This window comes from Phragmites australis, chromosome 6 (assembly GCF_958298935.1).
Source record: "Phragmites australis chromosome 6, lpPhrAust1.1, whole genome shotgun sequence".
Lineage (NCBI taxonomy): Eukaryota > Viridiplantae > Streptophyta > Magnoliopsida > Poales > Poaceae > Phragmites > Phragmites australis.
Genome location: NC_084926.1, coordinates 1,853,561 through 1,876,375, shown reverse-complemented (window position 1 = coordinate 1,876,375; position 22,815 = coordinate 1,853,561). Strand labels below are relative to the sequence as shown.

The 22,815-nt window shown below is 42.2% G+C and overlaps 2 protein-coding genes across 5 annotated transcripts; both read left to right on the top strand.

Moving 5' to 3' along the window:
- Positions 1 to 6,628: 6,628 nt before the first annotated feature.
- Positions 6,629 to 10,652, top strand: LOC133921004 (probable protein phosphatase 2C 27). Of its 4 annotated transcripts, none has more exons than XM_062365689.1 (5): positions 6,629 to 7,043; positions 8,002 to 8,078; positions 8,573 to 8,773; positions 9,022 to 9,233; positions 9,721 to 10,652. In XM_062365689.1, exons 3-5 carry the CDS (start codon positions 8,573 to 8,575, stop codon positions 10,286 to 10,288), a joined length of 981 nt encoding a protein of 326 aa, XP_062221673.1. In that variant the 5' UTR covers positions 6,629 to 7,043; positions 8,002 to 8,078; the 3' UTR covers positions 10,289 to 10,652. The 4 variants fall into 4 exon arrangements, with proteins under 4 accessions (XP_062221673.1, XP_062221674.1, XP_062221671.1 ...); XM_062365690.1 differs by having other exon boundaries at positions 7,987 to 8,078; XM_062365687.1 differs by lacking the exon at positions 8,002 to 8,078 and having other exon boundaries at positions 6,631 to 7,043.
- Positions 10,653 to 16,401: 5,749 nt separating this feature from the next.
- LOC133921003 (uncharacterized) lies at positions 16,402 to 21,010 on the top strand. The gene is made up of 9 exons (XM_062365686.1): positions 16,402 to 16,657; positions 17,877 to 18,049; positions 18,147 to 18,328; positions 18,427 to 18,711; positions 18,787 to 18,845; positions 18,955 to 18,991; positions 19,080 to 19,151; positions 19,929 to 20,253; positions 20,349 to 21,010. The coding sequence occupies exons 1-9, from the start codon at positions 16,534 to 16,536 to the stop codon at positions 20,742 to 20,744; spliced, it is 1,653 nt and encodes a 550-aa protein (XP_062221670.1). The 5' UTR covers positions 16,402 to 16,533; the 3' UTR covers positions 20,745 to 21,010.
- Positions 21,011 to 22,815: the final 1,805 nt, after the last annotated feature.

Here is a 22,815-nt window from a genome sequence, read left to right as displayed (position 1 = left end):
CCATCGACTTGAAAAGCATGTCAATTGGTACCGGCGTGAAGCTTTAGTTTCTTGCAAGAATGGGCCAAGATATAAAGGTTTCTTCGACCACAAGTTTGCACACGTACGGGTGTCTAGAACGTATTTGTATAAGCACAAAGTGCAAATAAAAAAATAAGGAGAAGAAGCAGCAGCAGTTGCTGCTTTACTGCATTATCTAAAAAGAAGGTTGCTGCTAGCTTTACTGTCTACTGCACCTACAATTTCGAACTCATGAAACCATTCAAAATTACTACTTTGAACTAAGACTAATCATGACTTTGAACACACTTGAAGGAAAAGGAAACGTCCTCTGTTCGTTCGAAATAGTCACATAAAAAAACTAAGTTAAAATATGTCAGATTTTATTTATGATAAGTGATTAATAAGGTTGTTTAATTTGATTTGATGATTTTAAGATTACATGGGCATGTCTATATGATGCAATTATGATCATAACTAACTAAAATTGTAAAGAAAATAAAATCTACGTTTTTGTCTCTGGTTCAGAAAATTTACACACACCGGATGATCCGACGCTAGAGATTTTGTACATGCTAGATGATCTGGCGATGGGGTATTGCAAACGCCGAAGTATTTGAAGCCAGGGGTAAAAAATGAACAGTATACTAGATAGTCCGGCGATGGAGGATGTACATACCGCTCTAATTTTTCTAGATAATGTGCAAAATGGGTTTTGGCAATGATGAATACGTCGGATGGTCCAGCGTGGGGTAGAAGTGCACGCCGAAGCATTCCAGGAGGAGGAACTCAGGTGCTCAACATGCCGGGTGGTCTGCACATTAGGCAGAAGTGTACGCGGGACTATTTTTCCTAAAGAAGAAATTTTTTAGAGAAAGAGCATTTATACACGCCAGATGGTCTGTTACGTACATCAAAGGTTTCACCGCAGCATTTATTTCAAAGATGTTGCAAAATGGCTTCTGGTAGAAATGTACACGCCGGATGGATGGGTGATGAGGAGTTGGCAACGTCAAATCATCCGGCATTCATGATTTGTCTGGGATGAGTTCTTCAACAGAGAATTTTAATTTTGACTGATACATAATGGTGTTAGAAATGCATGTTTGCTTATCTTATATTATGTAGTTGATGGATGCAACTTAACGGTCGACGGTACGATAATCAGGATCAAGCAGGGTGCTTGGTATCAGACGATCGAGGATACCGAGCGAAGTTAAGGGTAATCCTAGTTGTGTACGTGGAAGTCAAGCAAATCATGAGATGGTGGATAAATACGGTGTGTTGATAAAGTCAAGTAAAAGGGATGTTGGTGCAATTAACAAGACAACCCGAGGGATCCGGAGCGGGAGAAACTTATTGACGGTCAAAATCGTAGATGGAGCACACATGTTGACATCGTGATGCTTGCTTTAAGCCGTAAGCTAGTGGCAGTGTATCACGCTTTGAGAAGCATGTAAGACAGTTTCGTGTTTTTTCTTTAAAATCATGGAAGGATGGAGTGCACGTGGTATCATCGCGAAGCTTGCATCAAGACGAAGCTAAGCCATGAAGAAGCCACGATCGTTCGATGAACAGAGTGAAAAATGGACCAAACTTCTTTGTTGGTAGGTAAGAGGTCATTAGAAGAGAGAGATTTATTGAGAATAAAAGAGCTTAAGGACTAAGCTATCTTTCTATACATATAAATAGAGGAATAAAGCTATGATGATTGTTTGAGACAACCATTTGAGAGTCTTGTATTAGAGTTTTAGAAGAGATGGAGAGGATAGCTTAGCTCATGTATATGTGAGAGCTTTTATGAGTGAAACTACTTTATAATCTGTCTAAAATAGAGCTGATCTTTACAAGAAATTAAGTGCATGTTTCCTCTCGATGCTTTTATTTATCTCCTTATAGTTTCTCTCAGTTAGCTTTCTTGCTTTACTGTGAGTTTTTTTTTATTATTTTCGTTTTATTTGATGAGCTGAAAATTTTCTACCTTATAAAATTATTCCTCTTATTACTAGAAGTATAAAATTCACATACCAAGTTGATCTTAAATTCTCTTACTTCTAGATTATCAATTTAGAGAGGTTTTTCATCCGGTGCTTTCTTCTTTGGTTTTAAGTTTTATTCCTTCAAGTTGCTATTTTTTTTTTACAATGACTCTGAAAATATCATCCGTTTCGAAAGGAGTTGATGGGACCTGTATTCAACATCTACAGTGGACAGTCTCAATCCTATATGTCCCAAATCATCTCCGTACGTTACTGTGATGCGATATCTAGCGTCTTGTGAGGTTCGTCATTTGTACTCTCTTTGTCGGACACAGTATTTCTTGATCGCTTCCTGACAATGGCTTTTAATTTGGCAGTAAGCTACTTTAATTAGAGCCTATACTCTTTCGCCAAAAAAAAAAAAAATTAGAGCTTATACTCTAGAGCAACTCTGCGAGCTTGAGGAATTAGCACGAGCTGGTTTTGTCACTGCAAAAATAAAATAAAATTGGTAAAGTGAAATTGAGGTGTGCGTGTACTGGACCCTGGAGGGCAGAAGGAGATAAGGCAATACCAAAGGTCAGGACTTGGCAGTAGTGGCACGCCCATATCTGAAAAAGGCCATGGTGCATTGTAATGCTGCTAGTATCTTCCATTGACTTGAAAAGGCATTGCATTGTCACGAACCTTTAGTATCTTGCAAGAACGGGCAAAGATCTAAGTTTCTTCGACCATAAGTTTGCACATGATCGAGTGTCTGAAACAGCATGTTCTTGTATGCGCGCAAAGTGCGAACAAAAAAAGACCGAAGAAATAAACGGAGCAGTTGATGCTTTTCACTGTCCACTGCACCTACGTGTATTTAGCGATCACATTCTGGTGTTGGATTAAGGACTGAGCTGAACGCTACTTTAGAGCTAGTTGGTTGGTTTGAACGGCCATGACCTGCAAATTAAAACACTACCGAATCAGCTAATTGCAGAACTGCGAAACACAACAGAAAAGTCAGTACCCACGCATTGTCCGTAACCAAATATTTGGACGTGCGACCAAACGCATCGACCGATGACCGAGATCCATCATATCATGCATGGATGCGTCCGTCGTGCGTCGTCGCCGGCCGGTCGCCGTCGGCGTCCCTGGCTGCAGGAAGAGGATGGATGGGCACAGTCGGTTCGGTTGGCACGTAGGACGGTAGGAGATAGCCAATTAATAAGCCATCAGCAGGCAGTCCGTCTTAGACTATCCTTAACGGTTTTCTTTCAGGGTTCAGAATACCTTCACGATGAGATTTTCGTTTCCTTTAGCACTTAAACGGTTTTCGTCATGAAGATATTCTTAAGATAATTTCCTTCAAGATAGAATTATCTCTCTTTTTTTTACAATTTCTTTCAAAGATAATTTGTTGAAGATAAGAAAAAATAAAAAGAATAAAAACTAGATTTTTTTTAAAAAAAAATAAAATGAAAAAAATATGATTAGAGATGGTCTTACCGTCTTGTAGTTCAGGCTCGTCCAAGCACAGCGGTACAGCACAGTCGCCATTGACATCTGATGAGCAAACTGTGTTGCGTTGGCAGCCGTTCCTCGTCTCTGGCTAGCTAGCCGGAGACTGACAGCGTTGCAACCTCATGGAACACACGCGGTTTTGTTAATGACATATTATCATGCACTCTCTCCGTTTAAAAATATTAGGTGTATTTTATTTTAAAAAATCAAAATTTATAAGTTTTGATCGATAATTGATCAAATTATATATATTTAGTATACCAAATTTGTTTTAATAATCTTATATTTTAAAGTTATTTTAATATGATATTGATTTTATAGCAACTGGTATCATATTATAAGATAAACTAAAGATTAAAGTTTATTTTTAATGATATTTTTTATGTAAAATACGGCTTACATTTTTAAACGGATGCAGTATCACCGTACGTCTTTGATAGGGGCCACCGAACTGAGCAACAGCACACGCGAACTATATTGTTCTGCGAAAACTGTTAATTCAAGAGCCATCATGGACAGCGTCTGGCCATTTATATACTCATTTTCATCTTGATTAAGAATTATTTGGCGTGTTGAATAAATCGCCAACGCGCCGTTTAATTATCCGGATCACGTTATTTAAATCTCGGATAAGGTGACGATGGTTGATGGTTTTTCTTTCGGTTCACACAAGAAGCGATTAATAAATCCCAGAGGGACCCGACGTCGTCCCGCACGTACGAATGCACTGCAACTCTGCAAGTGCGCACAGCAAATTTAGTTAAGGGGGTACTAATCGTGTTTGTATTCGATCATCAGGGGTTCAAAAGCCCAAAAGATATTTTCGTGCTACGCACGATCGAGCTCGTATATACCCGTAACTCGCACGTGCGGGCATGGACTGCAGTATGCAGCGTATCGAGCTCGATCGAGCTGTGTTGGTCTGACGTCTCTTACGTGAGTAAACCGAGTAGAGGTGAAAACGAAACGAATATTTCTCGTTTATCTGTCTGATTTGATGGCTTGTGAAGTATATAAGAGAGGATTGATATTTGTATCTGACGTATTCGATACTATTCATGTTCGATTTAGAATTCGAGAAAAAAAAGATATAATACATGTTTAAATGTGAGATGTTAGGAGAAAAATTATTATAATTTTATTTAAAAATATTATAATATATAAGTAAATTGTTACATATGCGTAGATAGATAGTACTGAATATTTTTATTTTTATATCTCAACGATCTCTGTGTGCTTATTTTAATTACACTCATATATTATTTAATATATTGTGTGAGAATACAAATAATATAATTTTTTTATTTATCCAACTAATTGAAAGTTTACGGCAAAATATAGGATAAAATATATGATAAAAAATAATTATTCAAAGTTATCTATATTTGACTCTAATTTTAAAAAATATAGATATAATATAAAATAAGCTATATTCATGCGTATCAAATCCGATTGCACTTAGTCCCGAGTAAACAAACAAGACGACAAAGTTGCCAGTCATAGTAAGTCGGTTGCCGCGTCGTGTCAACAAGAAAGCCCTGCTTTGCATGCGTGTCACGCGTCCAACGGGAGAGCGTGTCCACCTCGAGGATCACACAAGATGACGAGAGTCTTTCGCAGTTCTCTGGTCCCTCCGATGACACCACGCGCTCTCCGTAGGGCAGGTGGGGACAGCGGGTGCGCGGGACCACCAGTCAGTGGCAGTCAGCAGGACGGATAAGAAGCTGCGGCTACTGCATGACAGATCGTGTTGCTGCTGTAAATCACGCCGGCGTGTGGCAGGTAGAAATAAATTTTATAGTAGTCGGTATAAATTTTTTGAAGACCGAGTCCTATAATTGGTTTCCGCGGCAGGCTGGCAGCTGCTCCTACGGTTCATGGAAATTTTATGGAAGTGGCGCATGATTCTTCTTCCGTTCTTGATCGATTGTTGGCGAGCTTTTCTTTTGGCTCGTTGACCCAGCCGGCTCTCTTGATAATTCTAGTTTAAGTATCAGTGGCGAATGCAGAGGAGCAGGTAAATACTTATCCTCCTTTTCTTCTCTTCCTTTTATTAATTCTTTCTTCTTTTTTTTCCTTCTTCTCTTTCACATCTATGGTAAAAAAAGTATTATTAAGTGGCTAAGGAGGTCTTTCACTGACTACGAAACAGTAGGGCTGGACCGCTGGAGCCGGATCCGCCCCCTGATAATCACTGATCAATCTAGAGCATCACAAAGGCGGCAAGGAGAAAAAGACTGCTGCTGTATCATGCCGAGTGACTGTGACTAAAGGTCACCAACAGTCATCTAGCCAGGTTGAGATTTGGTACTTTGAAAGTGCTGATTAATTACCACTTTACCTTGGGTAGTTGTGATTTATTGCGGCTCAGTGCAACGACAAACAGTGATTCAGATGAGCCTACCACTGCTACGATGACGGAAACAAGGGGCGCATCTGCTGCACGTTGAAACTCTATATATATCTAGTGCAGCGTGTCAATATTTAGCGGCGGAAGTATCAGTTTTGTATTAGTCGGCTGTGTGGAGAAAAAGGACAGAAATATTTTTGTGTTCGCTCAGGAAAGGAAAATATCACGAGATTGAGGAAAAGCAATGGCCTGATGAGAACATTTACCTTGTGGTCTGGCTACTAAGGACTAAGATCCGATCCAAACAATAACAGCCTCACGTTCCAGTACAGGTGTAAATTAATGAACTTGGATACTCACTGACCATCTTTATTTTAATTAATTATATTAGTATTGTAAAAAAATATTTAATTTGAGAAAAATAATGTTTATTAGTTGAACTAAAAAGAATTAGTAGGTAATCTTGGATTCACCCATTTGCACCTCATGTTCCAGGTCCCGTAAAACATTTGTAAGCCTTCTCTCAAAATCCTCTAAAAAGGTATACTTTTTTCATGTATCTAATATAAATACCTCTAGAAAATGTACTGTGTTTCAAAACTAAATAAGCTAGAGTTGATTTTCTCTCAACTAACCCGTGGAAAACGAAAATTCTTGTGAAGTAACCCCGTGACCGGAGAGGCCCCACCCAAACCGCAGACAAACAAAAAAAAAAACGAAAAACACCACCCATAAAAAATCTCATGCAGTGGCCACGTGCTTTCCTGTTCTCGCCCTCCTCCTTAAATACCTCCTCGCCCCTCCCTCCTCTTCCCTTCTCTGTTCGTTCGTTCCCACCAACAGCGGCGCAAACGCAATCGATCGCCTAATCGCCCCCGTTAATCCGCTTCCAAATCACGTCTCCCGCAGATATTCCCAAGAATCTCCCATTTCTCTGATTCCGGCTCGCTTTCTCCGTCTCCGTCTCGGCCTTCCTCCTTTCCTCCGCCTCGGATTCGATCGCTTCTCTCTTATCCTGCTCCTGCCTTTCTTCCCCCTGTCCAGCCAGGACTCGCAGTTCTTGCGCTTTGCGTCTGAGGAGAGCAGAGGAGAAGCCGTTCCCGTCTGGGCTTGTGAGGAACCCCGACATGTGCGTGGAGGGACTGGAGGACGCAGGGAGGCTCAATTTCGGAGAGCAGGAGATCGAGAAGCCGTCGGATTTCGCGGTGGGTACCCGAGTTCTACTTCTCCTTTCTGTTCAAAATCCGGTTGGTTTTAAGGAGTTCTTGATGCGTTCTTCGTGATTTGGCCTCGGTTTCGCTCGACAAATTCTATGCTTTTCTTTGGTTGGTGATACTTGCGGGTTCCGTCGGTCGGAGGGTGATCGGTAGAGGAGAAGAAACCAAATTTCGCCGTGGTGGTTGCTTCGGGTACACTCTTTTTGTGTCGAAATGCTTCTTCTCTTTCACTTTATCTTAAAATCTGGAGCGAAGTAGGAGATTAATTATTTATTGGAGTACCACTGGAATTAAAGAACTCCCTTATTTTCAGCAATATTTTTCTCTCACGCACTAGGTGTGAAAGAGGAGATGCTCTGAATCGTTCAACGCCTCAACGGGGAGAAGTTCTAATACAAATTCAGGTTGCGTGGGAAATAAAAATACAGTCTTTGGGGTTGTCCTAGCTTTCGGACGAATTGTTTGTTTCTGCATTGCGTTGTTCCTTTGTACTTTTGATTCCGTGACGAAATTGTGATATGATATACGCATGTGGTGTACGGTTGTACATGCAAGCTTTTCTACCAAGCATAGGAAATCAATACTGCTAAGCTCATTTGGTAGTACTTGATTAACTTCTCACTTCTCAGATCAAAGTCATACGCCAAAACAGAGTGGCCTTTATGCAAACAAGCATTAGAGAAGGGCATATTGTTTGATAAATGCTAATAACCCATCATCTATTTCAGTTAGTACTTTACCTCTTTCTCAATTGAGATCAAGATAAAAAGGTTAACTTTTATGCTGTTAGCCTTCCTGAGTGGACACGTTTTTAGATAATTCTTAGTATCCATGTTTTCTATCTCGCAAGTACATTATATCATCTGATGGGTGCTGGCCCGTGGTACCCTTTAGACCTTAATGGGGGTAGCTTTGTCCCTTTACTTGGTAGTGATGTTTCAAACAGGACCTGAACTATGGAGTGGTGCCCAAGAATACCTGTAAGCTTTACATGGCTCTGCTAATTAGCTCAAGTGCTCAACAGTGAGTAACAACCGGACTTTCTGCTGTCCTATCATATTGTCACAGCTGTTTCCTCCTTTGTCAAATTTATATGATGTTATAAGATGTAGTCTGAAACACAAGCTGCCACGTAATACTTATGTGCGTTCTTGGATGTTTCGTTTATCATTGCCCTCTCTAGAAATGGTTACTTGTAGCCCCTTCCTGTCCAATAAGGTTTTGCCTTCTGTTACCGACTTGTCCGAATTGGGCTTCTGTTTCTATGTCCCTTTCAACTAGTTGTATTACTACTTACTATAAGTATAGCACTTTCTATGTGATGGCAACGTCGTTCTTTAATAAATTCCAAGTTTTGTCTGAGTAGGTATTAGGGGATAAACTTTTTATCTCATAGCTTGAATCTGTTACTTTCCATGGTTATTTCAATCAAATCTTTTGTAGTGCTTACTTTTGTAAGATTTTTTTATTATTCCCTTTTTTCCACCGCGCTCTAATCCTTTTTTGGTAATGTGCAGATGGAGAGAGTTTGTGAGAACACAGTGTCTGTTGATTTCATGCAGACTAAGCTGAGCAACTTTACCCCCTCTATCCGGTCAGGGGATTGGTCTGATATTGGAGGTCGCGATTACATGGAAGATGCCCATGTGTGCATCTCTGATCTGGCAAAGAATTTTGGTTATAGCTCAGTGGATGATGAAGTAATTTCTTTTTATGGGGTAATTGTCTGTTCACTCTTCAATATTCCATTCCTACTTCGACCAGGAAACCATATGACTTTTAGTTCTTGTGAAACAATTTTCTTTTGTTTTAATGCACTCCTTATGCTAAAATGTGTCTACTGCATATCGAATTTTTGAGTAATTCTTTTTGTAATTACAGTTGCTTCACCATAGTTACATACTTGCATGAACAATGAAATATCCTATTTTTCTGTTCTCTGACTCATTTTTCTTCCTATTAACAGGTCTTTGATGGACACGGTGGCAAAGATGCAGCCCATTATGTTCGTGATAACTTGCCACGGGTCATCATGGAAGATGCTGATTTTCCTCTTGAGCTTGAGAAGGTGGTCAAGAGGTCATTTGCACAAATTGATAGTCAGTTTGCAGAGAAATGCTCTCATCACAAGGCACTTTCTTCTGGAACTACCGCACTTACAGCAATGATTTTTGGAAGGTATCCCTTCACATTCAACTGTAACTCTCTGATTATGGTGTTGTTGACTTAGTTGCGTTGTTGATGAATCATGTAAAGGGAAACTGCAAAGTCTGATAAGAAAATTAATGCAATAGAATTTCAGGTGATCAGGTCACCTTAGAAATTATGGGCATGCTAAGTTTGACTCTTAGGTGCACAAAGCTGTTGCCAGGCCTGTTTCCAGAGTCAGATTAGTAAGCTTCTGAGATATACTGAAGGATTGTGTATTCTATTCTTGGGATTACTCGAATTGCCTTTCTTTTCGAAGCTACTCCAAGCGCATCAAAATTTCCCAACCTAACTTTTTAACCCAGAGTTTCTAAATTATGAAATTTGTCTCCGGTGCTAGGAGCCTATGACCCTCTGTCTCAACTATTAGTGTGCATCATGCTACATTCCAGTATCACTACGACCTTGAGCTTTAAGCGACCTGTTGTTATGCTAATCATTAGCAATTCTTGTGCAGATCCCTTCTGGTCGCTAATGCTGGTGATTGCCGAGCTGTCCTTTCACGGCATGGCACTGCCATTGAAATGTCCAAGGACCACAGGACTTGCTGCATGAATGAAAGAAAACGTGTAGAATCACTCGGCGGCTACGTCGATGATGGTTATTTGAATGGTCAATTGGCAGTCACTAGAGCACTTGGTGACTGGCATCTCGAAGGCATGAAAGAGAGGGGCGAGCCAGGTGGCCCCTTAAGCGCTGAACCAGAGCTCAAGATGATCACACTGACGAAGGATGATGAGTTCTTGATAATAGGCAGCGATGGCATCTGGGACTTCTTCTCAAACCAAAATGCTGTGGATCTTGCACGAAGAAGGCTCCAAGACCACAATGACTTGAGGTTATGTTGCAGGGAGATCATCGACGAGGCGATAAAGCGAGGGGCCACGGACAACCTAACGGCGGTGATGGTTTCTTTCCACCAGGATGCCCCTCCTAAGATCAGAGTGAACAGGACAGGTAGGTTTGCACGGAGCATATCAGCTGAAGGGCTTCACAACCTTAGAGTGCTCCTGGAAAGCCAGTGATTGCGCTATTGTTGCCAGTCTACGTGTTGTGCTACGTTGCTGAGTGTTAATTGTAAGTTGCGATTTCGGTATCCTGCTGCTGTTCATCAATTGTCGACATGCCGGTGACTATTCTTGTCTGAGAATAAGCCAACGAACTACGAACCTGACAGCTCACTAGCCAATTGTGAGGTGTTGTAAATAATACGTTGGGGGTCGGTAAGGACGAGTTAGCAGTGTGCATCCAGGGGGCTTTTCTGGCTCATTATGCGATTTTTTCCCCTGATTTTCTGTAAGTAAACTATGCTGGGAGTATCAGTGTAATCGAACTACTATCATGATGTGCGCACTCAATTGATTTAGGTTTACTGATCATGTTCAGATATATTTTGTTCGTGTTTTTGGCTGTCCGTTTGTTACAGTTCTGACAAGTACCATCAGTAGTATATAACTTCATCAAACATACGCCTGCGAAGTGAAATCCAATGTGAAATAGTAGTAATTACCATCCTGCATCAAGAATTTTGCGATGCTGTACCAGTACCGACAGGCGACAGCATCTAAACCAAGAAACCTGAACAAGATCTGACAGGGGAACCTGGACAGGATTTGATTGATTCCACATGGTACCATCCGATGGGCCATAACAAACCATCGAAATCAAACGGTAACGAAGCTGGTGTTCATGAGACTGGCCGGTTGAGTTCAGATGTGACAACTGCCGATGCCTCTGAGCTCGCTCTGTACATGTGCTTCACTGTGAACGTCTCAAGTTTGGTCAACTGATCAGATCCCCCCGCCCGTGCGCCGACACAGCTTTGGATGATCGCTTTGCTGCTAATCTTCTATCAATCTACCCTCCTACCCTAGCATTAGCTCCTACGTCCTCTCCTGACACTTCTCCCCAAACTGCTACACCTGCTTTTGTGACATGGTTGCATGACCCAGGTCAATGTCTCACTGCTCTCTTGCCTGCAGCAGACAGCATTTCCCCTCCTCAAGACATGTGTTGGTCAGGCTCAGAAACATCTAAACGCTATGTCCAGATGAGCCAGACCAGCTTACCAGGTGTGTTCTCTTCTCCCCGTGCACGGTTTTCTGAAGAAACGCGCGAACAAAAAATACGCAGCTTGTGTGGATCAGTGGCGAGACAGGCACGCAACTTTCCAGGGGATGATGTACGCAGCGCCTGAGACCAAACCGAGAACCTGACCGCTTTGTGATGGCCGGTCACCTGCGTTTAGTGCTTGCAAGTTCTGCATTAGTATACCTAATCCAGGGACCAGTGGCCTAAACACGGCCCATTTTTTGTGCAGTCATCAATCCCTAAAGGGTGACAGGGGTCGTGTAAACTAAGGTTTGGTTTGCATGGAGATAAGCTAACGACAATGGTACAGACAGCACAAGTAGTTTTATATGTTGTAGTTGTAGACAACCCACTCCTGAATCCTGATAGACATCAGTACACCAATCACTGGATTGGGCCAGGGTCCTGTTCTGAAGCAAGATGTATAAATATGACATGTCATATGTCAAATGGTTCAAACCACTTCGCCTGTTGCTAGCTTCTACATTCCAACTGAGCTGAGGAGTAAAGTGATAAGTCTCTTCACTGTCTCTTCTACAACACCAAATGAGGACTTCCTTGTCATTGGCTACTGCCGTCTTCCTGCTTCTGATGCTGATGACCATGGATGTTGAAGGCATTAGGTTGGATGAAGAGAGCCGTGCCGCAGTCAGCAAACAAATTGTCAATGTAAGTGATCCTGATTCGGTGTCTGAATATCTGGATCTGTTCATACAATGGTTCTTTGCGGATGCTAACGTACTTGTGTTCTTGTTATTAAACAGAAATCAAGCGACAACTTGGTGAAGGCTTCTTCTGGTAACTCACTAGGCGAAACGAAGAGAAGCATCGCTGGAAAAGAGGTCAGGGCAACAGCACACAGGCTACCTGAATTCCACGAAGACTACTACGGCGCTAGTGTTCATGCACCGAGGCATCACTGAGCAAAACTTCCCTGCTTGATCAGTTTGTTTGTTCCTTTTGTGCAAAAATAGGCTAGGTACTAGCTAGATCAGCAGCTGTAGGCTGCAAAAGTTACCTTAATCTTTGCGTGATTAGCGAGCAGATTTTTTTTTCCTTTTCATCTCTTGAAGGGAAAAACGGCAGTTTTGATGTACAAACTTGTTGGCAATACTAGATGCTGAAAGTGCAAGCTTCTGCAGCAATAACAGTGCGATCACCATGTTACCGAGAACAGTGGGTATGATTTCGTGGACCTAAACTTGTAGAGTTTCAGGATCACAAACCTTCCTCGTGTCGATCAGAAGCGACTGGTTGAGCACAACACCAGGTGCAGAAGAGATGGCAGCAAACAGTGAGCTAACTGCACAGACTCTTCTCGATACATTCCATGCCACACTGTTTTGTGCCCTTCAGGTGAGCTGCCGACCTGTCATCGTCATCTGGTCGGCAGTTGTAAATTACTAGCTCCAAAGAGCACCGACGCACTACTGGTAGGCGAGCAAACGACATCGTTACGCGTCAATGGCTATCCTATACCAACTCCAACATTCCAAGCGTACTTTGAGGCCGCACAATTGCGCAACCGCACAAGTGCGAGGCATTGCCGGATATGCTGCCGTGTTCTTCGCCAAGCACTGTACTTTATGCCCGGGCCGGGATGGTGGAATAAAGTATCCGGCTGGTTTTGTCACGAGCCTAATTGTAACTTCAGGATTGTGCAACTGATTAGCTAGCCAGTAGGCCAGCCAGCCTTTAGGAGCCGGCACAGCCAAGTGCCTGTGGTGCATGACGTTCTCAAAGGTGAAAAGGAAGAGGGAGAAGAATGTGGCGCACGGCTGGACAGAACAGAGTGCAGAGCCTGTGCCATAATTTAGCAATCTGCACGTACCATTGCCGAGTATATTTGTCGTAATCGATATGCATGTGACGGGCACGAGCGAAGAGGCTGCTGCCACTGCATCACACGAAGGACAGTACCTGGGCGCAGTTCAGACTTGCTCAACCCCTGACGAGTCGGTCGGCGAAACACCGTGTCGGCCGTGCGGCCCATGGGAGCGGCGTAAAAAAAGGGCGGCGCCGAGTGGTCCGAACGTTTGCTACCGCGAGGCCCCGTGCGCAACCCGCACACGGACGGGGTAGCCGGCGCGCGGCCTTGGTCAGTTCTGATAGTTGGTTGGGGTTCGGTCGGCCTGCTCGAGCGGTGGAGCGGAGGCCTCGGCGTAGGTTGCCTCGCACGACCTCAGCACTGCGATGTGGGGGCGGAGGATGGAGACGAACGGGTGCCGGCTTTCGGCCCGCCAGCCGCTCGCTCCGCCCCGATCTGGTCGGGTCCGGCTGCGGGCTGTGGCAAAACAACAACGGCCAATCGCCGTCGTCGGCACGCTGGTTGACGTTGTCGGCAGGGTGGAGAATGGAGACAAAGTTCACCCGCTTGGCCGCTTGTGCCCTGATTTGCTCTCGTGGTTCCTTCCCTCTATCATCACCAGCCACGTCGCTGGCACGCTGCTGGTGCAAGTAATTTACCACGCGGTACACCTGGAGCGTCCAGGATCGCAGAGAAAAACGCAAGACCACCTTACTTATAAACTAAGCAAAAGGTCACATCATCTCTAACTATATTTCCTTTATTTCGTTTCTTTCTAATTCACTTCCCCGCTTCTATTTCTTTTATTTTCTCTTATCTCCAACAAAATTTTCCTTCGAGAAAAATCGCGAAGAAAAAATAAAGAGAATCCCATCGAGAATAATCTAAAAATCCCTTCATAATGAGAATTGTAAAAAAAACCATTAAAATACTTAAGAGAATGAAAATACATTCACGACAGAATTTTTTACCCCGGATGGAAATCCTTCGACATAGTCTCATGGACGACAGAACCAGCAGAGACACACATGGCGGGGTTTCTTGCTGCCGCACGTCGATCGTAGCATCATACTCAATTCTTGCTGCCGCACGTCGTTCGTAGGCCATGGATTCTGTGCTTTCAAGTATCACTTGCCTGCCTCCATCAGAACCGCTCGTAGCATTCTGCTCAATTGAAAAGCTTCAACTAGGGGAGTGATCATACATGGTAAAAGAAATACAGAAACACGCGGCACCACGTGGGCAACATACCGTACTGCTGAGCTGGGGCGGAATGTTCGGACGGCCGCGGCACGTGGAGCAACTTCGATTTTGTTAAGACTGTTGATGAAGTGTAGGTGACCAGGCCAGGGCGGGCGCCAAGTCCAGGCACTGCGCTGCTGCTTACGACGGCGTGCATGCGTATTTCGCGACTCGAAACGTCCGCACGGCACAGTACTGCGCCGTTCGTCTCACCGTTGGGTCTGGACTGTGGGCTGAGCACACCGTACCAAGAGAAGAATACGTCTCACCGTCGGGTCTGGACTCTGGGCACACCGTACCAAGAGAAGAACAACGAGTGCCAAGCAACGTGGCAAATTATGGTTTATGCAAATTGGATGTCCTTCAGCCCGAAAAAAAGAATCGCCGAGCCAGTTAATCAGTTCGTCGGCGAATAATTGCAGAATTGGAGGAACAAACAACTGGAAGAAAGGGTCATTGTCAGCTTGCCTCTTAGCTTCGAAATAACAAATGGCAAGTCCATACCAGATGGTGATACGCGACAGCAACGCCGTGGTATGAGGTTAGCCTCGAGGGAAGCAGCATGATTATTCAGAAGATTTAAGTATTATGCACGGCCTCGTGGGTTTCTTCCAGACGTTGATGCCACCGAGAGGGAGACGCGCGGCTGGCAGGCGCTGGCTGTTAGACCATCTTCAATTGTTTTTCCTTACGAATCTTGTTTTCTTCGTAAAATGTTTCTCGTTTACTTCAGTACTCTAACGCTTTTTTTTACGATTATTTTCATAAAAGTATTCTCTTTTTCATTCTCTTCGTCTTAGAATTCTATCTCTTTTCTCTTCACAAATCCTTTCGAAAAAAATTATTAAAGATGAGGAAAAATAAAAGATATATAAATGAAAAGATGAATCAGAAAGAGAACGATACGAAGAAGATACAATTGAATATGATCTTAGCAACCAAAATCAAGATAATGAGTAGACAATGGGGGATCGGCTCTACGTGGTTCGAGTGTTGGCGCCCTCTTCGTTGGCTATCTTAGATCATCTCTAACTATATATTTTTCATTTCATTTCCTTTCTGTCCTTTCTCATTCTTATGCTATTTATTTTCTCTCATCTGCAATAGCTTATCTTCGAAAGAATTTGTAAAGGGGAAAAAAAGATAATCCTAAGGTGAAGCGAATAGAAAAGATAATCCCTTCGTAAAGAGAACTATAAAAAAAAAATCGTTAAAACGTTAAAAAGAATAAGAATCCCTTCGCGAATGAAATATAACTCGCGACGGAAAGTGGTTCAAGATAGTCTTTGATCTGAGTTGGAGCATGTTTTTTTCTTTCAAGCTGATACAAAACTCGACTGTTCATATGAAGTTGACGTTCAAAACGTGTGACCCTCGCCGTGGATTAGCAGCAAAAGCAGACTATGTAGACAGAGGTGCGATAATAATTTATCATTCTTCTGATTCAAAATACATAACGTTTTAGAGTGTATCATAAGTACCGGGATAAAAGATAAAATGATAATCTTATCTTTTTAATATTATTAATTGTACGAGAAATAAGATTTGTGTTGGAAAAAATTACTTAATGGATAGGTAAAACTAAAAAAATTGAGCTAAAATTATCTTAAAATTGTAAAATATTATAGATTTTGAACATTATTTAAACTACTAAAACATTATTTATTTACCTTGAAATTATAGAAAATTATAGATTTTGAACATTGTATAAAAGATTAAAACGTTATTTATTTTAAGATGGTGAAAGTACCAACGGCTAGCAGTTCCTTTTGGGCAGTTTAGGGAGAACACACGCACTGACACCGAGCCCAACACATATGCTGCCGGCCCTAGCTTTCTGTCCCGTCGTCACCAAAGCTAATCCCAATCTTTGATAATCCCAAAAGAAAGCGAAATCCCGTTAACCCCGGGTCAATTTCGAAAGGCAATGAACAGAGAGAAGGGAGCAAGAAAAGCAGAAACGAATTCCCTCTTTGCAGCCTCAGCCTCCATCTCTTTCGTGCTCCTACCCCCCCCCCCCCCCCCATCTTCCGCTTGAAGCTTTCGTTCGTTCTCATCTTCTCGGGTGACAAAAGGTGGTGCGATCTTGTTGGGTTCAGGCAGGGGAGAGGGGCGGAGAGCGGCTCGGCCATGGCATTGCCCGTTTCCTTCCTCCGCCTCTCGTTGCTTCTGCTCGTCGCCCTGCCATTCTGCGCGACCCATCCCGGTCCGGCCTTCCATCCTCCTCGCGAGTTCCAGAGGGCGCTGCACCCAGGTTTCTTGCCCTTCTCACTTTTCTCGTTTCCATCTACCCTGTTCGTCACAGGAATGTGCCTGTTCTCTTCATTCAGTGCGTTTTCGCGGTGATTTCACTTAAACTATGTGTGCCCCTTTTTGTCCAGTTCTTTAAACAATAGGGAACCTCTTCTTTAGTACTCCTATCATCGAATGAAGTCGGATTGTTGATGTGGAAATGCTCCCAAGATTTTTAGTGTGCTGTGGTCCTCAGGTTTCTGCTAATCTGTTTCTTCCTTTTTCTTTTGCTCCAAAGTTTTTCTCAAAAAGAATCCTATGTTCTACCCAACCATGTTTGGTTCCTAGGTTATGTCTGTTCTTCTCAGTAAATTTTGCCCTTCTCTTTGCAATAAAAGAATAAGAATTTGTTCTACTATGTTACGATTTTGCTGTTCCGCTCTTAAACTAGTTTTTTTTTTTTCAAAAGAAGACGATATTAGCATCTTGGTTGCATGAATTTCTCTCTTTTTCCATTCCTGTGACACTGCATCATTATTTCACCATCTTTCAATAGCAAATTGTTTTCCTTTCGCACCTCTAGTACCTCGGTTTTAACTATGTTCTTCCCAATTTTTTTGTTATCCCAATGGGATTTCTATTGCTCCGTATTCTGCCCCTGTCACTGTGGTGCCTCCATTTGTCACCTTACTCCATCCGCAAATCGTTTAGCATATAGTCACTTTGTCGCTTTAGGTAAACGAGCGTTGTAATGTTCTGTTAGTTACTTTCGTAGCCATTTCTTGTTCAGTTTTGAAAGATGATAGGACTCAACGCGATAATAGATTGATCACGGAGAATTACATATATAGGCGACGCTCTTTCCATAACCACTCTACCGATTTATAGCAACAATATCGGGAGGATAAGGAAGGCGAGCCAATCACAAGAGATATGCCAAATATATTCTAACAAGTTTCACTATAATTTAAGACTTACCCACAGATTTCTAGCTTTTACTCGTCAGAATTTTAATTTAAAGAGAATGGGAGGATATGATTCTGTTCGAGCTTCTGGCATTTTGACTAGTGGGTGTGTAACGTGCAGTGTCCATTGTAATCTTGAGGATTGGCACTGACAAACCCAAAATGTTGTTAATTACCAGGAAAAATGACTGTTATCGTGTATTCTTCAGTTGGAAGATTGAGTTTTGGTTGCCTATGTTACCTGGCTTGACATGGAATTCTAATTGTGAAAAACAGATAGACATGGCTCGGGGGCGAGGAGGTCAATTGCTGAAGCTCCTGTTGACACAAATATCACTACAAATAGCTCCTTTGTCTTGGCGGCCGATAGGACATACCGAAAGGACCCCTTGAATGGTTTCAGGAAATATCCGGGCGGCTGGAATATCAGCGAACTGCACTATTGGGCTGTAAGTCTCTTAAAAAAAACGTTTGCATCTCTATTGTCTGCTTACATTTGCTGTTTGCATTATATGATTCTTATTGCTCTGACTCTCTTGTTTGTAGTCCGTCGGAAATACAGCAGCTCCGCTATTCGGCATTGCCCTGGCGTGGTTTGTGTTTTTTTTTCTGGTTATGCTTGGGATTTGCTGCCATCATTGCTGTTGTCCACATCACAGTTACAAGTACTCTCGGACGGCATATGCCTTATCATTGATACTTCTAATATTATTCACTTGTGCCGCAATGTAAGTTTCATTCTTCTTTGTTGTACCACTTTCATGATTCCTTACATTAATATATTTTGAGCCATATATGCTAATCTAGTTTCCCTCAATGCTACCAGTGCTGGATGCATTATGTTGTATGATGGCCAGGGCAAGTTCCATAAAAGCACAACTACTACTTTGAGATTTGTTGTTAGCCAGGCAAATTTTACTGTTGACAACCTTCATAACCTATCTGATAGTTTGTCTGCGGCAAAGAAGGTTGACATAGGACAATTCTTGCTGCCTTCTGATGTGCAAAATCAGATCAATGACATTCAGGGAAAGTTGAACTCGTCAGCTACTGGTCTTGCTACCAGAACAACAGAAAATTCTGAGAAGATAAAAAAATTGCTGAATCAAGTGTAAGTGTTTTTTCCTCTTAATTCAATTGACAGGAGAATGGTTGCTGTGCATATGGTTGACAAATTTTATTACAGGCGTATCGCTTTGATTATTGTTGCAGCGGTAATGCTTCTCCTGGCATTTATTGGCTTCTGTAAGTGCTCATAATTTTTTCATTCTGGTCAGATAATGCTTGTAGTTATGTACATTTCTACAAAAGCATGTTGCTTTTACGCTAACATTTTAATACTTGACTTTACCAGTGTTATCCATCTTTGGGCTGGAATTTCTTGTCTCCGTGTAAGTTGATATCTTTGTTTATGATCTTATTTTAATAAACTGTAAACTGCAAGTATCAGTCATTTTTTTCTATCTAAATTTTCTGCAGTTTGGTTGTTGTCGGATGGATATTAGTCACTGCGACATTTATCCTGTGTGGTGTCTTCCTTCTTCTGCACAAGTAAGTATTGTAGCAAACATCAGTCAATGTATGTTTCAAGCTTACACCAATAGTTATACATACACGATCGTTGATGCAAGTTGTTTTTAGCTGAATTTCAGCCCAAGCCGACCTTACATATATAATCAAGTCGTAGTCTTGTAGATAAACCAGATTACTCTGTGCAACCAAGAGTCTACAAAAGTGGGTGCCAATTTGTATGGTTTTAGGTCCAGGCTTATCTTGAATTGATGTCTGATCATGGCCATGGTTTATACCCTGCATCGAGCCATCAAAAGCCCATCTTTCAAGCATATGCAGACTGCGTTTACAGCTTTGACATTATGTTGCATTACAACTGTCTATCCAGTGTCATCTTGGACTTGGGTCATGTCTGCATCTTTGCATCACTCCAGGGCACTGTTGTTGGTCATTATGAGTTTGAACCCCAGGTTTGCAACCACCTAAAATTGTCTAACTCTAAATGCTTCATGTCAATGTTGTCACCACTGCTAAATGTAGATGGTAGATACCTGTCTTCTACCTTGTTTATAATTGTTAGGATAGCTTAGGTCTAAGAAGGGGATTAGTTTGTAAAAAAGAATACAGGATATTATAATAGTTCCATGTAATTTGTATGGGATTTTGGCTGTTAGTGAATTGCCACTGCACGTAATGATAGTTGTGGTCTAGTCACTGAAGCTATTTGTGCTGTCTAGCCTCCAAGGTCAATCTTTTATTGAACTAGATGATTTCCACTTTTGATATCAACATCTCATTTTTTTTCTTTCATAACAGTGTTGTTTCAGATACTTGTGTTGCAATGGATGACTGGGTTGCTCATCCAACAGAGCACACTGCCCTGGATGATATTATCCCTTGTGTTGAACCTGCTACTGCGAATGAATCCCTGTATAGAAGCAGGCAAGTTACTTTCCAAATAGTGAATTTGGTCAACCAGGTGATCACCAACGTGTCAAACAGAAACTTCCCTCCGGTGGCAACGCCTTTCTACTACAACCAGTCGGGGCCATTGGTGCCTTTACTCTGCAATCCGTTCACCCCTGATCTGAGCAACCGCACTTGCACCAGGGGAGAGGTTACCTTGGACAATGCAACACAGGTAAATCTGCATTTCTCTTGTTCTATTGTGCAATGTGATCACAACATTTGGTGAGCACTGAACGACATTGATTCATCTGTCTGCATAAACTGCAGGTCTGGAAGAGCTTTGAATGCCAGACCACCACTGTCTCCGGAGCTGAGATTTGCACCACGGTGGGGCGTGTCACCCCCAGGATCTATGGTCAGATGGCTGCGAGCGTGAACGTGAGCCAGGGGCTGTACCAGTACGGCCCTTTCCTCATTCAGCTGGAGGACTGCACCTTTGTGCGCGACACCTTCACAACCATCAACCAGAACTACTGCCCTGGCCTGCAGCGGTACAGCAAATGGGTGTACGTCGGCCTGGTGATGGTCTCTGCAGCTGTGATGCTGTCTTTGATCTTCTGGGTGATCTACGCGAGGGAGCGGCGCCACCGTGCCTACAACAAGCGGTATATTGCCGGACACCAGTCGTACCCGGTGGAAGACAAGCCGGCTCCAAACGCTTGATGACTGTTCTTTCACATGTCCTTAGTCCATACTGGTGGTTGTCGTCTTGTATATAGATCGCGGTACCCTTGATTGTCGTTGCTTGCTGATTTTCGTAGCTTGACTTGATGTGCATTTTCGTACCGATGGTAGCTTAATTTGTGTCTCTTGATGAAACTTGAGAGCTCAGACAGCCTTCGAGGCTTCGGTTGTCATTTGCGTTTCAGACTGTGTTCGGATTGGTGCTGGTGTACAGTAATGATATGGAAAAATTGACATGTTCATCATTTTGCTTCTCTTGCCTGTATAGCATTGTTGTTATTCATGGGGTTCTCATCTTGTTACGTGCCTGCCGCGTGCTGTTGTGATTGTTGCCCGTCGCTGACCCACCGTTGCATACTGGGGATGCGTATGGGATTTTTTATTTTTTATTTCAAAAATGAAAAAATGCTATGGGTGCAACTTTTTTTTAAAAGTTTTCTCCCCTGACTTTCTTTTTTAGAAAATTTTCCAAAAAAAAAAGCTTTTCCAAATAATTGTGAGAGAAAAGTTACGAGAAAAAATTACCGAGAACATTTTTTTTAAAGAAAAAGTTATCGAAAAAATTTTTTGAGAACGAGAAAATATAACCGAGAAAATTTTTTGACAAAAAGTTATCGAGATAATTTTACTAAGAAAAAGTTTTGAAAAAAAAGTTACCGACAAAATTTTCAGTACAAATTTTCTCAATAAAAATTTTCAGCACAAAATTTCAGCCCAAAATATGAAAAACCGTCCGGACCAAAAGTCCCAGCCGGCCTCACACGCGCGCGGGCGCGCGGCCCAGCAGCGCAGCTGGGTCCATCGCACGCGAGGCACCGGCCGAGTCCGTGGGCCGCTCGGACAGCGCGTCGCTCGCCAGCCACCGAGCGCTCACGCGCGAAACAGTTTTTTCGCCCAACAGGTGCATTGCACCTACTTCCGCAGTTCCTGCAGCACGCTGCACGTCTCAGCTTGCCTTTGTTGGTCTTGGTAGCTGGTGCAACACACAGTGCACTAGTGCCCAGAGCATCTGCCTGCCCCAACGAAGCTCCTATGTAGCTTCCGAGCGGCATCCCAAAAAAATACTGGTACTAATCAACTGCCAGTGTCAACTGGTAACCGTGCATGATTAATAATCGGTAGCAGCAGCAGCACATCACTGCATTGTATCTGGCGATAGCAACGGGACTAATCTCCATCAGGGAATATTTCGCATCCCTATCACTATTTAACTATAGGAGTAGTTTTTTCTTATCCTTATTCCTACGGAAAATTTTATAAAGATCGGGTTCTAATAAGAATATAAAATTAAATTATAGTTGATTTTTCTATACGTTAATAATATGTTTGTAGTATAAATAAATAATTTATTTATGCATACAAGAATAATTAATATAAGATGAATTAAATATCGTAGGTTAGATAAAAAATAAGAGTAATTTATTATTTCTCTTACGTAATATAATATTTGTATATATATATATATTGTATGTATATTCTGCAGGTATGCTCATTGTAGTTCATGTCTACGCACACCTCATAAGTTGTAACTCATAGTGTTTCGGATTGTAACTCACAATATTTCGGGTTGTAACTGAGGGATGTGCGCAGTGCGAATAACAAGTTGTAACTCACAGTGTTAGCTTCTCGTGTTGTAATTATGCATTTATAGACGTGAAGTTGTATCTGGTCTATCTAACAAGTTGTAACTCACAGTGTTTTGAGTTCTAACTGGGGAATGTGCGCAGTACGAATAACAAGTTGTAACTTACAGTGTTAGTTTCTCGTGTTTCAATTATATATTTCTGGACGTGAAGTTGTAACTAATTTACCTAACAAGTTGTAACTCACAGTATTAGCTTCTCGTGTTGCAATTATGTATTTATGGACATAAAATTGTAATTGGTCTACCTAACAAGTTGTAACTCACAGTGTTTCGGATTGTAACTGGAGGATGTGCGCAGTGCGAATAGCAACTGCGCATAGGCGTAGAATAACCTCGCCATATTAAGTAGGGACAAGAAACGTCTTCTGATCCTAGTTCCTATATAAGTTCACATGATAAAAAAAT

Excerpts from the sequence above, each read along its gene's own strand:
- LOC133921003 (XM_062365686.1), top strand. The coding sequence starts at position 16,534 with ATGGCATTGCCCGTTTCCTTCCTCCGCCTCTCGTTGCTTCTGCTCGTC. Across the intron at positions 16,658-17,876 it reads CCAGAGGGCGCTGCACCCAG|ATAGACATGGCTCGGGGGCG; the intron begins GTTTCTTGCCCT and ends TGTGAAAAACAG. Across the intron at positions 19,152-19,928 it reads GTCTTCCTTCTTCTGCACAA|TGTTGTTTCAGATACTTGTG; the intron begins GTAAGTATTGTA and ends CTTTCATAACAG.
- LOC133921004 (XM_062365687.1), top strand. The coding sequence starts at position 6,966 with ATGTGCGTGGAGGGACTGGAGGACGCAGGGAGGCTCAATTTCGGAGAG. Across the intron at positions 7,044-8,572 it reads AGAAGCCGTCGGATTTCGCG|ATGGAGAGAGTTTGTGAGAA; the intron begins GTGGGTACCCGA and ends GGTAATGTGCAG. Across the intron at positions 9,234-9,720 it reads ACAGCAATGATTTTTGGAAG|ATCCCTTCTGGTCGCTAATG; the intron begins GTATCCCTTCAC and ends ATTCTTGTGCAG.